The sequence below is a fragment of the Culex quinquefasciatus genome, chromosome 3 (genome assembly GCF_015732765.1).
Source record: "Culex quinquefasciatus strain JHB chromosome 3, VPISU_Cqui_1.0_pri_paternal, whole genome shotgun sequence".
Taxonomy (NCBI): Eukaryota; Metazoa; Arthropoda; class Insecta; order Diptera; family Culicidae; genus Culex; species Culex quinquefasciatus.
The window spans coordinates 50,382,324-50,399,723 of NC_051863.1; the positions used below are offsets into that span (position 1 = coordinate 50,382,324).

The 17,400-nt window shown below is 34.8% G+C and overlaps 1 protein-coding gene across 2 annotated transcripts; it reads right to left on the reverse strand.

Moving 5' to 3' along the window:
- Positions 1–2,379: 2,379 nt before the first annotated feature.
- On the reverse strand, positions 2,380–3,491 carry LOC6052404 (carbonic anhydrase 2). Of its 2 annotated transcripts, none has more exons than XM_038264109.1 (3): positions 3,428–3,491; positions 3,176–3,364; positions 2,380–3,074 (listed from the first exon to the last, which is right to left on the reverse strand). In XM_038264109.1, exons 1-3 carry the CDS (start codon positions 3,486–3,488, stop codon positions 2,551–2,553), a joined length of 774 nt encoding a protein of 257 aa, XP_038120037.1. In that variant the 5' UTR covers positions 3,489–3,491; the 3' UTR covers positions 2,380–2,550. The 2 variants fall into 2 exon arrangements, with proteins under 2 accessions (XP_038120037.1, XP_001868681.2); XM_001868646.2 differs by having other exon boundaries at positions 2,380–3,113.
- Positions 3,492–17,400: the final 13,909 nt, after the last annotated feature.

A 17,400-nucleotide genomic window follows, 5' to 3' on the forward strand; every position in this document is an offset into this window, starting at 1 on the left:
CGTGCACTGCGTTGACATTTTTTTTAATCAATTTATTTTTTGGATCAAGATAATTATCAGATGTCATGTTGTTTTCGAAGCATATTCATTGTGATTGGAAAGCTCTTATTGTGTTATTTCACTAAGATCACAGCATGATAATCTGTTAATCCTCTCTTGTCAATGTTTGTATACACTAAACTATAGTTTCATAACTCATACAATAGTAAACAATAATTGTGGCTGTGTAGTCAAAAAATTAAAACATATTTAAATAATAATTTACTGTCTCTATTTGCTTGTATTTACAGTATTTAAAAAATAAGTATTTACACCCCTTGGGCCCTATGCGCATTTTGTGGTGAAACATGTAAACAATTCAAAGTTTGACAAAAATCTAGTACTACGTTTTATTCAGAAACTCATGCCGAACATTTTGCTACAAAAAGCTCATGAAGAGATAATTTCTATAAAAAAGTTCTTAAACAAATACTATTACAAAAATAAAAAAAGTTGCTAAAAAAATTTGTACACCTTTCGAAAATTAACATAAAGTTATTTTTTGACAAATCACCATAAATCCAGCCCCCAACTCCAAATTGGCATCTTTGACCGATATAAAATAATTTAGATTGAATATAAAGTTTACTAACTACGTAGTATAAAAGTTTATATAACTCTGGAAATTCTATATAAAACTTATCTAAACTTAATTTTGCAAACTTTTGAAACAACTAAATGTCAATATATTACCATAGAATTGCTAAGATTTTAAGTAGATCCTTTTTTTATAGGAAAATAAAAGTTCACTATCGGTACAAACGAAAAAAAATATATTTAAAAAACATTTGTAAAATTGACATTATAACTCTACTAAAAAATTATCAACTATTATACTGCCCCTGATCGCATAAATGTCCCATATGCATTTCCATCGTTTTTGAGTTATTGATGCAGTTTGGTTCAAAATCGTGTGCTCTTTCAAAAGAGCCTATAACATCCAGTACTTTTTTCTAGAAATCAGAAATTAGAATTATCTCATTATTTATATGTTTAAAGTGTGTACTGGGCTGCATCACACAATTTCCATGTACGTCCTCTGAAATAAATTCAAAAGAGCTTTAAAAAATAGTGACTTTGAAAATTGTCTATTTCAAAACCAGGATAGTTACTTTGTTTCTTCAAAATTTTAGCCTGAAATTATACAAATTGATTTTATATGTCAATTCGATCATGAAGGCTAACATTCTTTTAATATTTCATTGAAAAAAGTACAATTAAAATTTAGTTAGCTAGCATATAAATTAAAAAAAAAATGAAAGTAAATTTAAAGTAATTAAATAAATGTTCCAATTTTTCTAACAACAAAATTAAAATTTATTTTGAAAATTGTTGTGCTGAAAATGCGTTTAAATCTGAAGATATTTATGATTTTTGTTTACATAATGCTGAAAACATGTAACATAGAACAACGAACACTTAGGTATCTACCAAGCTTAGTATGGTTCCATACCATTCTGTTTGTATAAATAATTCGTACACCCCGAACATAAATGTCACCCCGGTTTACAGTATTCGCGCAAGTGTGAACTGAAATGTAAATGATGTGTTAATTAAATTATTAAAATATTTTAAATAAATATTATGTGTCGAAGTCGGAGTCGGAGCCGGAGTCATCAATTTGTGGAAAGCCGGAGCCGGAGTCGGAGTCGGCTTAACTCAGAAAGCCGGAGTCGGAGTCGGAGTCGGAGTCGCTTGGAATATGACCCGACTCCGCAGCCCTGGTTAAAACTGTGTTATTTGATGAATTCCAACATCAACTTTCATTAAAAGTTTGTTTGAACGCTGTAGTTAATTCCAAAATAATTAAATACAATAAAATTATAAGTTTACCAAAAATGCGAAACATTTCACTTGAAATATTTCATAGGCGTTCGAAGCACCGGGAAGGAAAAGCAGAAATTTATGGTTTTCATTTCCTCAAATTCTAGCAAATTTTTATATAAACTATCGATTGTTTTGATGTTAACAGCTTATTTGAGACCTAAAGAAAGCCATTCACTAACATTTCAGTCCAAATTTGTGCGATTCATAAGTAAAATCGAGTGTCCGGAAATCGAAGCAAAAGTGTCCGGATTTCGAATCAGCCTTTATCAGTGTCCGGGATTCGAAGCACAACAAGTCATTTTAATTTTCAAATTCTGATGAAAAATTGTTAGAAAAGACATATTTTGCATGCATTCTCTTAAAACTGACTGTTAATACTACATCCTGATGATATTTCTACATTTCCAACTTATTATATGATTTTTTGCCAGCTATAACAAAAATAATATGCCACTAAGTGTCCGGATTTCGAATCATGACGTTATTAAAATGGGAATTGAAATGGATGCTCAACATTCAAATGCGTTTTTCTCAAAACGCATGGTTTGTACATGATGCTTTTTGAAATGTTGGCGTCGAGTTGTTTGAAGTCAACTCCTGACTTCTTAGCCCTGATGTTGTAATTCATTTTATTGTTTGAAAACATGTTCAAACTTGATAAAATTGTACATTGCAACCCTTTATTCAATGATACAACGTTATCTCCCGCTCGTTCAGCATCTGTATCGGCCTGTAGTTATCCCTCATGTAGCCGAACTTCCCCCGCAACGACTGAAACAGCTTCAGCTGCTTGTTGGTGATCAGTAGCGGTTCCCTGTGGACAATCCACGAGACCGTTTCGTAGCACGGTGGCGTCGTCAGACTGCCGTCGTAGGAAAAGTACGGCCTGAGGTCACTTCCTACCAGATTCGCGATGTTCATGTACTGGGGATGGACAAAGGTGTAGCTGGATCCCGTTTTCTTGATGCTCTGCAACGAGTCTATCCAGCGTTGATTCTTCGCTTTGGTACTGTTGGCGAAGAAGTACCCGAGCACGGCGAGTCCGTTCTCCTGAAACTGAGCTTCGTCCAACGTTTTGTAGTCCTGATTGTAGAACACCAAGTGCATCTCCATGGGGTGCCGCTGATGGTCCTCTGAGTGCTCACAGCCCCAGTGGAAGTGAAGTCCGGCGAATTTGAACTCTCCTTCCAGCGGACCACCTCGCAGGACTAGTTGCTTCGACGGAGGGTAAGTTAGGGCGAAGGCGACTTTAGAATTTGAGAAAATGATAGGAACTTTTAAAATTAGACGCCTTCAACTCAACACTCACCAGTGATTCCGTTATTTTTCACCGTAACCTTGGTGGGATTCACCGCCGCGTTGACCAGCTGCAACCGCTTTTGCTCGGTGACGTTCTTCGCGATCGAGGTGTCCAAATCGATGGGACTCTGCCGTTGCCCGTCGCAGTACTTGCTGATCATGCCCCATTGCTCTACGCCCAGGCCGTACGTGAAGTACACTGTAAGTTAGTTTTAAGGTTACTTTTTCATTAATCCAAATATAACTTCTGAAAAATATTTACGTCCATCAGCCCAAGCTGAGCAGAAAAGGCTTGAAATCACAGTCAACACTAGCCAGATCATGTTTTGAACTACGCAAGTTGTCAACATTGTACTATAAATTAAGTTCTGAGATAGTCGTGTACAACGGAAGTGGACGATTTGTTGATGCACCGATTGCAACGCATTGAATAAAAGCTGCAAATGGATCTCCTGCGGTTGATCTCAGTTTGAAAAGGTCATTCTGAAAACAAACCCAAGTGAAGTGATAAAGGCTATTTTGAGCTACATACGAACTTTGAAAAAAAAATTAAGCAGTTTAAATTCAAACGTCGCCGAACTTCCGAAACTTGTTCCGCCGCATTGCTCAAAGCTCCCCACAACCGATTGATATCTCAACTCAGCTGTTTCCATTTGAGAGAGAGAAAAAAAAACACAAATCAAATTATAAACTCAATTGACTGCGCGCTGCCACACTTGCATCACACATCCTATGGCCATAACGATCCGGCTTGTAATTATTATTGGTCGAGCTTGGAGGTTCATATACTAAAGCGAACCAAAGTCGTCGTACAAAAGGTGCCCCTCCACCAGAGAAGGAAAAACCAAACGGGTTGAAAAATAAAAGAAACGCTATAGGAAAATCAATCAACAATAGCAGGAAAATTATAACACTTCAAGCTGCATTTGCCGCGCAGTGACTGTTTGACTGTTCTTGGCGAGGAAACGGTTTGTTACGAGTCATACAAAAAAAACCAAAACGTCATTTAACGTAAAATGTAACAAAACATATTGATTAAAATTGACTGCTTTCAACAAAAATATAAGTTTATGGCACTCGTTTGTCCACTCGATTTATTCAGCATTCTTAGTATTTAATCAACTCAGCAGTTGGATAAATGTACAACTCGAGTTGAACAAATCTTTTTGGGACCATCCACAAACCACGTGGACACTTTTTTTTGGAAATATCAACCCTCCTCCCCCTCGTGGACAATTGTTCATACAAAAAAAACTTTTTTTATGGAGTGTGAACAATCGCCTTACCCCCCCCCCCCCAAGTGTCCACGTGGTTTATGGATGGTCCCTAAGTGGGACATTTTCAAGAATTGGGCTAGATTTTTAAATTATTATATTATTTTTACAGAAAAAAAGCACGAAATTCCGGAAAAGTTTCGATTTTTTACATTGCAAATCAAACCAACGATTTCCGATACATCGTGAGTTGAAAAAATTAGGGCTGACAACAATTAAATTAGACTATAAAACTATACAAATTTGATTGATTTTACATCTGAATAATATTTTTGACATTCTGTTTGACAATATTTACAACAAGCTTTTTCTAAATCAACCAGCAATATTTTAATTAGATTTTTAGTTTTTCTTAACATTCTTGCAAACTAGTGAAAAAAGTTGATTTTTTAAAATAAAAAAAATTGCTTTAGGAGCATTCAGGAAGGCTAAACAAAAAAAAAACAATAAAATAAATCGATAATCCAAAATTACAATAATTTAATCATCACAAATGACTGGTCGTCGATATGGCTTTATCTGTTCAACACATTTAGGGGAGCTGGGGTAAGAAACCAGGCGGGGTAAGACGGCCACCCCACTGTTTCAATAAGTATACTAATGAATATTACTAAAATGTTTAGCAATACTGTTCCTCATGCTAAATAATGCATATGGAGTCACCTTTGCCAGAAATATTGTTTAGTAAAAAAAAAGTATAAAAATAGCCCAAAATAAACAAAAAAAAAATTTAACTTGAAACTGGATGTTATTTTTTATGAATTACAACTAATGCATTTTTGTTAGATAACAATATGTTTTCCTGTCTTCAAATATTTTTTCATGTTACATTGAAGTTTTCCCTAGATTATGTCTCTCGAAAAAGTTTAAAAAAATGCGGTGAGCTATTTGCAAAAAATGTTTTAAAAAATAATTTATTTGGGGGCAAGACGTCCACCTCCTCCGGGGGTAGGACGGCCACCCGTAATTTGTAAATTTTATTTGATATAGGTTATATTTTTACGGGTTTTTGACTGTTAAGACATATTTGTAGATAAGGATTTTTTTAATAAAAATCGCTAATTTAATATTGTTTACATAATTTTGATTTACTTATTCTAATCGAAATACACCAATTAAATATTTTGCATTAAATTGTGTTTGTTTTGTACTCTCAAAAAAATGAGTTCGCGTAAACGTGAACAGAGTTCATGCCACCGGGAACCAGGAAGAAAACTGTTCATCTTTTATAGTGCATTGCACCACTCATTTTTTTGAGTGTAGTAAAAATTCACAGTTTTTCATAAAATGTGGTGGCAATAGAATGAAATTCACTGAGCCAAAATATGAAATTTTTTAAACAGCATTTTTCTTCACATTTGAAACTTGATTTTTTCAACCGAAATAGTTATGATGTTCAGAGAAGTCTGTTCAACCAATCATGTAGGTATTTGGGTGGATTTAGCAAAGTTATTAAGTTAACTTATAGCACTGACCGTCTTACCCTACATGGGTGGCCGTTTTAACACGCGTATTTCATATATATACGATTTCAATTATTTTTTTTTATTGCTAAAAAGTATTGAAAATTGGATTTTATACCTACTAATTTATGTCATTTCTATAATGAACTACAAGTAGAATAATATGTACGTAATTTGAGATCAAAATGATCTGTTGTGTAAATTTTATTAGACTTCTCCCTTAGGGTGGCCATCTTACTCCCATCTCCCCTATGCTATTATCAAATTGTTAAAGTATGTTTAAAGAAAACGAGAGGAATAGTTGGAAATTTTAACAGACTTGAATTTTGATGAATCTGCCCAAATGGCTTTATAAAATAATAAAACATACCGACATTGAAATAGAGGTGCAAATAAAATAATGTATTAAAATAAGAAAATGCTTGATAATCATCAAAATTCGTACACAAACCCAGCTGGATAAAAATTTGCGTCGAGGGTCAAACATCCGTATGGTAAGGACAAAATTTGAACTTATACATGATAATTTTACAAACATTTAAAATAATTTATGATTGATTTAAATTTACTTAATATTTTTTGCCTCCTGATTTTTTCGTACCAATTTTGAACGAGTGGGGGCATAAACTTTGAAAAATATTTGCACTTAATTAAATATAATAATCAAACAATTTTAGGTTGTGAAGAATAATCTATAACAAAATTAAACAAGTCAAGATTATTGTTTATCCGAGATATATTCTGAATGTTAATAAATCACAATTCAGCTAGGTGGATCGACCAAGTTTTATTGTGTTTGATGGAGTGATTTTATATGTAGTGCAAATATGGTGGCAAAGTTTAGCAAGATGGCGGCGCGCCTTCTCTCCCTCACCACCCCTCTCGTTTTTCCTCTCCGTGGAAAATCGCCCCATTTGTGCGGCGGCAATAGAATTAGATTGCGGAATCGCTTCTTGATTTATGGGGCCGTTTTACAAAACTGCAACTAATCAGCGCGAGCGCGAATTGACTCTCCAAGAGTGAGTATGAGTTGGTGGTGTCGGGCTTCGATTGGCTTCTCAAGTTCAACTGTTTGGGAAATAGTTGGTTTTTTGTTGGTGGCTGGTGGTGGAGGAAATGTGTAACTATTTCATAACCAAATTGCTAATGTTCTTAAAAGTTGGACTGACCAACAAAATTGACAAGTCGTTTATGCTTTCAGCGTAAGTGGTTGTTCATGGTTCTCTAGTTTTGTAAACAATTTGACGATTCATTTGGCGTGAAATTGAATCAAAACGGTTGGTTTCGATGACAGGTTGGTTTGTCAAGAATTTGTGTACAAATATGATATACTTCGACACCGATCGTGGTTACTGACTTACAGCCAGATTCATGAAATTAGCTCGCTTGTTCTGTATGAACTTCTAAAATTTTGGAATAATTTTGAGAAGAAAATATTACAGGTGTCTTACTAAGTCATTGAAAGTAAAATTAATTAGCTTGTAGAAATTTTTAACAATCTTGTTTACGTAACATTTTGCACATGTCCAGCGATCATGAAGCTGTTTTTTTTTAAAGATAACGGCATCTCTTTGTGCAGGATCCACCTTGCGATAATAAAACGGTCCGCACTTCCGGAACATTACCCAACATCCCGTACACGTGCAACCGATAATTGCAACCCAGGTCCAAGTTATGAATGAAAATCATACATGCAAAATTACGCGCGCCCCAAAATTACTATCCATTCATCCATTCATCGATCTCCATTCATGGGCAGCCTCCCGAAACGCACTCACACACACACACACACACACACACACACACACACACACACACACACACACACACACACACACACACACACACACACACACACACACACACACACACACACACACACACACACACACACACACACACACACACACACACACACACACACACACACACACACACACACACACACACACACACACACACACACACACACACACACACACACACACACACACACACACACACACACACACACACACACACACACCAGATGACGAATGACCTCGTTTGCATTTTTTGTCGGTTGCTGCCAAATGTCCCCAGCCTGCCTGCGCGCGACGTGTCCTGGTGGAGGAACCAGCTGCTGCGCCAATAATTACCGACCGTCCTCGAAGCCACTCTCAATGGAACACCCATTCAGCGTGCATCGTACATATCCCAAATTGATGGCGCGCCCAGGCAAGCGCAGCCAGGTCAGGCAGCTTGCATTCAAGTGCAAATTTTGTCAACAGGCAGCAGCGCGGAGGCGAAGTACCAAACCAGGGTGAAATGATGGGATGTTGGGGTAAACTAAACTGCCCATGTTCGCATAAACGTTCCATATCGTTGTGATTGTGCTATATTGATGCATGTTGATTTTGGGTCAAATTGAGTTAAGAACGCCATTTCGTGCAGCTTTAAATGCCTCATCTTTTGACCTTTACAGATCCCCAAAATTCGATTTCAGACCTGAGATATTCGACAAAAGCCAATAAATTCCGAGCATTGTTATCACTCTTTATATGGAAGAAGGTTTGGTCTGATCGTGCTATCTTGACACACCATGAAACTTGCTGTAAGTGCGACAACTGGCCGAAGGGAATTTAGTCAGAAGCAATTTGACACACGTGCTTGCCCGACTACTAAAATTCAACCAAACTTCGTGACACTACACAGAACGGCCAGCCAAACAGAACGCGTTTGTTATTGTTTACATTGCGTGCTCCGTTTTTTTGTTTATTCAAGGTCAAACACTAAATCGCTTTTTTCTCGGGACCGTAAACCGGGGTGACTTTGATAGGATTTCAATTTGATTTTGGAATATTTTCCAACAGGTAAGGTTATTCTGAAGATTATTATTTTTAAAACATGTACTGGGGTAGGCCACACAAAGTCCATGCACTATTTTGGAAAAAAGTTTTTTCAATAGTGTTTAGAAAAATAGTTACGTTAAAAATTCTTAGTTTAAATTCCGAGGTGACTTTGATAGTTTTTCTTGTTAAAATCATATTTAAGATATTCAAATTTTATTTGTACGTTAAATATATCATCACTTAAGTAGTTGATAAAGTTTTTAGGAAAAAAATCAATGTTTATATTTAGTTAACTAAGTTTATATACTTTTTAACAAAATACATATAAATTTTAGGTAAAATTGTTAAAAAATCGGAATTTTGCCCGAAATTTGTTGAAACTAGTTTTGTTCATAAAATTATCGATTTATATTGCATTTTATACTGAATTCAAAGCACGAATCACAAGTTTTCACATTTTACATGAAATTTGTTCAACTAAAATTGCCTATAAATTTGGAGATTTTTTTTAATTGTGTTTCAAAAACACATATTATTTATTATTTACAAACTTTTTTAACCTTCTCCTAGTGGAAAATTGTCCAAAGAATCCGAAAATGCATTCCGTTTTCCGATTAAAAATCATGTTCATTGAGAAAATCATAACACTTTGAGAAGTTTAAAATAATGACTTTCATCAACATTTTCTTAACTATAGTTAACTAACTTTTTAAACTTGTCAAAATTTTATGAAAAGTTCTTATTGAGGTACTTTGAACACATCTCTACCACGGTCAGTATGATTCTAAACAACTCCGTACGTATTTTAATTGTACTCATCATTTTGCGGAAAAATCGCAAACCTATCAAAGTCACCCCGGCTATCAAAGTCACCACGTTTTACGGGACTTCAAAAAGCGACGATTGACAAGTAAGCACGATAACGTCTATGTGCAATGTACTGGATTTCTTGGTTTTTCTAAAAGAGCACACGATTTTAACCCAATTTTGAACCAATCAATAACTCAAAAGTGTTAAAAATTCTTATATTAAATCGTCATCAGAAGTGAGATTGGGCCTGTGGGTGAGATTGAGTCACACAAATTTACTATAATGACCAAGACAGAAAAAAACTAAAAATAAATCTAGTTCTACAACGAGTTGCATACAACATTGTTTCTGCATGTAACATGTTTTGCAATTTTAAAAACACTTTTGAAAAGTTTTTTTTCAATGATTTGTTTGGTACCCCACTTGAGTTTATCTTCCATGTGTTTGGCCAACTAAAAAATACAAAACAGTGTGGATAAGTATTACTTTTCGATACAAGTGCTTTAAAAATAAACTTTCCACTACTTGAGTGCTATAAAGAACTTTTTGCAATTCCGTCGTGAAACTACTTACTTTTCCTGTCATTCTTGAACGACGAAATAGCCTACTTTTCTGTACCAAAAATAACAGAATCGAATAGCAACACTTTTCAAAATAAATGCTGAAAAGTTCTACTTTTCAGCACTGAAATGGGTGCTGAAAAGTTGAACTTTTCAGCACTTGTTTCGAAAAGTAACACTTTTCAACATTGTTTTGATTTAAACGATTTATTAACAAATACATGAAAATTTGACTTAAAATTTCACTCAATGGGTGTTTTTCGGAATTGCAAAAAATGTTGTATGGAACTCGTTGCAAAACTTGATTTTTTTCAGCACTCGTCGTATTTATCCAACTCGATGAACCTCGTTAGATAAATGTACGACTCGTGCTGAAAAAATCCTCTTTTTGCAACTTGTTGCATAAACTACTATTTCAGCACTGTTATTTTTGGTAATGATATGTAGGCCATTTCGAAATTATAGAGAGGCAAGAAAAGTTTGTTTTTTAAACGGAATTGATAATTTCTTTGCGATATATTCAATAGAGTTATTTACGTGCGCATGTATTGCGTGTACGTACACGAAAAAAAAGTGAGGTTAAATTTTGTCCGGCCAGCAAAGTCAAATGGTGCGCTAGTGTGTGTACGCGAAACGTCATAAAGCTCTATACCAAACCTTGTCAAAATCACGTCGGAGTCTATATATATAGTCTATATGAAAATGCAGCCCCAGGAACCAGCAGCAGTATTAGAGTAGTAGTAGCAAGCGATGTAATTAGCAGCACTCAAACATAATTGAAAAAAATCCCCAAAAGCATAATTAGGAAATTGAATGATTTTTTATGGTTGATATTTTTTTTTTGTTATCCATCATTCATATTATTATCATTCATAAATGGCGTCCATACTAATAAATTAAAAAAAAAAACTAGTAGTTTAAGTATCGTAAAGCGACATTACTCACAAATAAAGGATTGGATTAAATTAAGAAAAAAAAAACCTTCGAGCGAACCTATTGATCGTATTTTATGAAAAGCCTGTTAAACATTCTTGTCTGCCACGATATTTTCTTGAACGGTTATAAAAACGTATGCCTAACTCCCTCCTAAATCTTAAAGGCAGAATGTTGTTAAACGGTTCTAACGACGTTATCCAACCCGGTTCAGAATCTTATAGTCAAGAGTTCTTATGACATGTTCAACAAACGTTCTCTATGCAAGTAGGACGTGCGCTGGTAAAACTTAATTTAACCACGCACATTTCTAACAGGTTAAGAGATGTTCAACAACAGAAAAACGTGCGCTTTTTCCAGCGTTCAAGAGTTCTCAGGGACGTTGGGAAAACATAGTAAATGAGTTCCACAACAAGTTCGGAAATCTTTTGGCGAACAAAGTGTGCTACTTGGGATTGCATGCATTTAATTCTTCAAAAACAACACTGTGATTTAACTACACTGCTGAAATATTAAGCCTTTTGTTTGACACTTATTATTTTGTAGTTAATTGAATAGATTAAGTCAAAATGTTGCAGTTGTATCTGGGAATTCCCAGGATCCCGGGAAATTTTTGAATCAGTCATAAAATCAATATTTTCATTTAATTTGTTACACAGCTAAAAAAGTAGTAATCCAGCTACGTGTAAAAGGCCTGGGTGTAAAAAAAATTGCATTATTTTATGAAAATCTATGTAATATTACACCCTGAAACCTACTTGACCGAAATGTTTAGCTGTTATATGCACGGAGAGACCGTGCCCAGAAATTTTAACAATTAAAATTGTTGATTTTACTTTCGTTAATTTTAACAAAAACGTACTTGTCACTGCCAATTTTCAGTTAAATTAACCAAAATTAAGTAATAATTTAATAACCTGTTTGTTGAAAATGCTAAAGGCAAAAAGCTAACAGATTTCCCGAACTCGAATGAACGTGCTCGACTGTTAGCTTTGGTTTTAGGAAAATCAAAAAAATTGTTGGTTGAATATAATTTACATTTGGTTGAATATTTAAAAGATAAACTTAGGTTTGTTTACGTCTGTCATTTGAAGTCAGGATTCGAACGAGAGCAGTCGATTTGTTGAGTTTGTGTTGTTAATTATGAAGTGAGAGGATGTGAAAGGTGAAAATTACACTATTTAGCTGATGTTGAAGTGGCAAATCAAAGTGTTGCAACTGGGGAGGTGGAATTGGTGAGTAGGTTTGTGGATGATTTCTTTGTAGGTGATAAACTATGAAAAGCAAGAGGACGACCTTCGCCATACGAACCTCTGATGCGCGTGAGTTGAACACGTTATAAGAATGTTTGAAGGAAAGAGAGGGCAGTAGAAGGGAGATGCGGGCCAGCTCTTCACGAATAGAGCAGCCCGGGCAAATTTAACAAAATGTTGGTTAATCCAAGTAAGTATGGGTTATTGGGTTAATTTGTGCACAATAATTTATCTAATGTGATTCTTATTAGAAAACTGGATCATTAAAAAGCTTCATGCTTACGACGGATAAAATCTTAATGAACCATTCTTTTTTCAGAATCATCAGTTATAAAATACATAGAAATGCGTACACATGACAACATAAAAAATAGAGATGAAGTAAAATATAAAAAAATAGAAATATATAAAATATATAAAAGAAGATAATTATTATCTTGAAAGTTTTGTTGCAATACGTCTGCTCAATAAACTGGTAAGTAAAACTCTAAATATTTTTTTTCAGGAATCGGAGTACGTTGAATAAATTGAATCAAATGCAATGAAAGTTTGTTGCCAAAATTAAGTGTTGAATTAATGCAAGCTTGGTAAGTAGCATTATTGATATTTCTTCTTTCCTCAATATAATTACATTTATTTACGTTCCTTTTTTCAGTTTATAGCCGAAATTAAGAATTTTGTATTAAATTACTAATAAATTTCACATGTCTATTTGCAGCAAAAGGTTCACTTTGGTGAAAATTCTGTGTCCCAGCACAAGATAAATAACTACTCCTGAGACCGTTGTAGATGATGATGACTTATCGGATGATTTCACAGTGATGGTAAGTGAATAAAACACTTAATTTTAAACAACATAATAAAAATATAAGCTTAAAACTTTGTGAAAATTTTGCTCGTTTTCTATTTTTAAAGGCTTCACGAGAAATTAAACATCTTTTTAAATATGTTTAACAAATTTCGTAATACAACATTTTATTATTTTTTAGTTTAATGCAACGTAATTTTTTAAAACATTAATCAAACTTTTCATGTTTTATAACAACAGTTATAAAAAAGCTTTTCAACAGTAATTTAACAACTTCATGCAAAAAAAACAAATTAGTACAAAACGTTAAATTTTTAGGCAGAATAAATGCGAATATAAAAACACTCAGCATTAATTTGTGAGGCAATATTACAAAATTTACTGCAAATTCAATAAAAAATATTGCTAACAACTGCTAGTTATTGACTACATGTACACATATTTTTCTGTATTCAAGTAAGACATTAGTTAAAATATAGCTAGAAATTCGGCCCAGCCTGTATCGTTAGATAATTAAAAAAAATATATATCAACACTTACATAAATTATGTCTAATTAAGAAATGTTTTGTTATAAACCACTAATAATTTGCTGCATGCAAAAATATTTCGGTTGATACAACGAAAAATTGTTGAAAAATAGTTGAAAAATATGTCCCAGCCAGTTTTTAACAGAATATTCCACAATATTTCAGCTGAAAACAAGAAATTTTTAGTTAATTTTCTGAAAAAATATTCTAGCAGTCGACTGCTAGAATTTTTCGGCCATTTAACCAACAAAAATGGCAATTCCAACTATTTTTTAGTTAATTTTAGTTACTGGTGGTCAGCAATTTCTGGTTAACAAAATCAACAATCGATTGTTGAAAAAAAGCTGTGTAAAAAATTAACCCATACTTTTAGTTAAATTAACCAAGATTTTCTTAGATTTGCCCCGGCCGGTCTCTCCGTGTGCGTTTATCCTTTCCATTCTTCATCGGTCTGATGGCCGAGTGGGCTAAGGCGCCAGTCCTTACTGTTAGTGCTGGGTTTGAATCCCGTCGGTTGCAACTTTTTTTTGTGTTTGCAAAACATGTAAATGCAGTGTGTAATATTAAGTGTTTACTTTGACGAAGGTGATGTGCATGCTTTTGAATGCGATTTTACCATCAGATTTTTTGCTGTGTATTTTTTCAAGCTTATCATCGTAAAATCGCGATAACTCGTGATGATTATAAGCAAACCCCTTATGTTTACATATCAAATTTTTTGTAAATGTCTGCTCTAGAACTTTGTAGAACATTATTATACTCTAAAAAATAACTCTGCAAAGTTACAAAAAAACATGAAATTTTTGCTCTAAATGAAAAAAATTTCCCTTCCGGGGAATGCATTTAAAATTGATGTCAGCTGATTACAGTTAAATATCATAGAATTTTTTAAGTTCCTGAAATTTTGTTGCCCCTTGATTTTTCAGGACGATTTTTTATATATGAATATTTGTACCAGCCTTACTATGTATTCTACTTCTATTTACAACAGAACAAAACCCGAATTTCCAGACAACAAAAAAATATTTTTTTCAATTTCGGGAATTCCCAGTTTTGGAAAAAAAAACCCGGGAATTTTGACCCGGGAATTCCCGGAATGAACGCACTATGAGACAAATCTAAACTAACTACATTTTTTATCGATTGTTTCTTTTCAGAAGAGAATTGAACACACAATTGTTTTGTTTCTCAAAACTAGGAATTAACAAATTGTTAACTTAGAAGTTGCAAAATGTAATAATTTCCAATTATCTTTTTTGTGCATTTTGCCTTCCTCACTGAGGTAAGGCTATAATCCTGCTCTAAAAATGAACTTTGTATAAAAACGTCGTAGACCCACCTTCATGTATACATATCGACTCAGAATCGAAAACTGAACGAATGTCTGTGTGTATGTGTGTGTGTATGTATGTATGTGACCAACAAACTAGCTCATGTTTCTCTGCACTGGTTGAACCGATTTGACCCGAACCTGTTGCATTCGGCTTGGTTTAGGGTCCCAGGAGTTTTATACAGATTGAAGTTTCGATAAGGAGTTCAAAAGTTATGTATAAAAATGTGTTTTCACATATATCCGGATCTCACTTAAATGTATGTAAACTATGTCCGGATCCACCATCCGACCCATCATTGGTTAGGTTATCGAAAGACCTTTCCAACGAGTCTAAAATATTGAAGATCTGGCAACCCTGTATCGAGATATGGCCCCTTGAGTGATATTTATGTACTTTTTGGAAGCCGGATCTCACTTAAATGTATGTAAACTATGTCCGGATCCACTATCCGACCCATCATTGGTTAGGTTATCAAAAGACCTTTCCAACGAGTCCAAAACATTGAAGATCTGGCAACCCTGTCTCGAGATATGGCTCCTTAAGTGATATTTATATACTTTTTGAAAGCCGGATCTCACTTAAATGTATGTAAACTATGTCCGGATCCACTATTCGACCCATCGTTGGTTAGGTTATCAAAAGACCTTTCCAACGAGTCTCAAACATTGAAGATCTGGCAACCCTGTCTCGAGATATGGCCACTTAAGTGATATTTATGTACTTTTTTATTCCAGATCTAAAAAATAGATGAAATTTGTGTACAGCCATTGTTAGTTATGAGTGAGGAAGGCTCCAACCACATAGGTGGATTAAGTTAGTTTTTTTCTTCTAATTTTGTTCAAAATGTTGAACTATACTTGAATAGAGGAGACACTATTTTTTGTTTCATCTCACATATTTCTTCAGTATTTTGTTTTTTTAAACAACATTGTCCAATTTACCCCATCTCCCCCACCACGGTAAACATGTGCAGCTTTGTTGCCATTTGGGGACAAAACAACAAAAATGCCGCTGTCTGTCCTGGCGTCCGGAGGCACACTTCCCTCGAGATGTGTGTCTCTCTGCTTCATTCACGACCGGACAACATCCCAAAAAACAACTGGGAACTGCGGCCGAATAGCCGATGGCTAATTAGCATTTTAATATTTTACTACTTTGTGCGTGTTGCATCTTCTTAAGGTCTTACTGCTTGTTTGGTTGGCCTCGCCCGGTCTCGCAATAAAGTGCAATATACATTTTTGCATTTTTGAACACTCAACAAGCTGGCATGTAACGGATCTTCCTGAATGGAAGCTCACGCGATGTCATTTGATGGCATTTTGGCAAAACAAATGGCCCGTACTTTGCCATTGAAGATGCAGTCAAGGCTGTGATTGCGTTGCGTTGCAAGGGCAATTGGTTGTGCCCAATTGAGTAATTATGAGGGGGAAAGAGTGTGGAAGTCTTTGAAGAGGTTATTTGCAAGGTTTTCAGATAGAGAATTTGGCAAAGACATTGAGAGGTTAATGTTCAGAATCATCTCGAACCTTGAATATAAACAAAGGCATCTTTTTAACACTTCTGTCTTTTATCATACTTTTGTGTTAAGTCTAGAATCACTTTTTTGTAAATTTACGATAAATTCCATGCCAACTCATCAAAAATCTAAAAATATTTTTTTAAACTGTGGATCAAAACATGTTTTAATATTGTTACCCATAACATTTTACCTATTTTTCAAGTTGGGCGTCATCCATAAAGTATGTCACGCAAAAATCGGCCAAAATTAACCCCCCTCCTCCCTATGTCACACTTTTTCACGCAAAATTGAGCCCCCCCTCAAAAAGTACGTCACATTTTGCCAAACCCCCTGTCGATGGGATTTTTTATAGTTTTTGTTTCTTTAAACTCTCATAATTTTGGTATTTTTGCCAATCTTAATATGACAAAAAAAAGTTATCTAATTATATTTTTTTAGAATAACCATTGCGATATAAAAAAAACAATTTTGTATCTTTTAAAAATTAGCAAACCTGGTATAACATTCAAGTATTAAAAATCGTGAAAACTGTTTTTCACAGCTTTGTATCTAATAAGTTCAAACCATTTATAGCAGTTTTCTTATGAACACCCTGCTTTCAAAGCATTTATTTTTATCGAGCAAGAATTTGCAAAATATTGAAGTTCCAGCTGAATAAAAAAATGTGACTATTTGATCAATTATAATGTGATATTGCGGACTAAGACATTGGACGGTTTTTGGGTAAACTGGCGGTTTTACACCAAGAACCCGACGGACGTAGCGCAATGCCACCGTTGCCAGAAATTCGGCCACGGCTCGCGGAACTGCAACCTCCGGCCCCGCTGCGTGAAGTGCGGTGAATCACACCTCTCCGAGGCGTGCGCACTGCCACGAAAGGCGGACTTGGGGGACAAGGCAGAACAAACCAAGCCGCGCGTA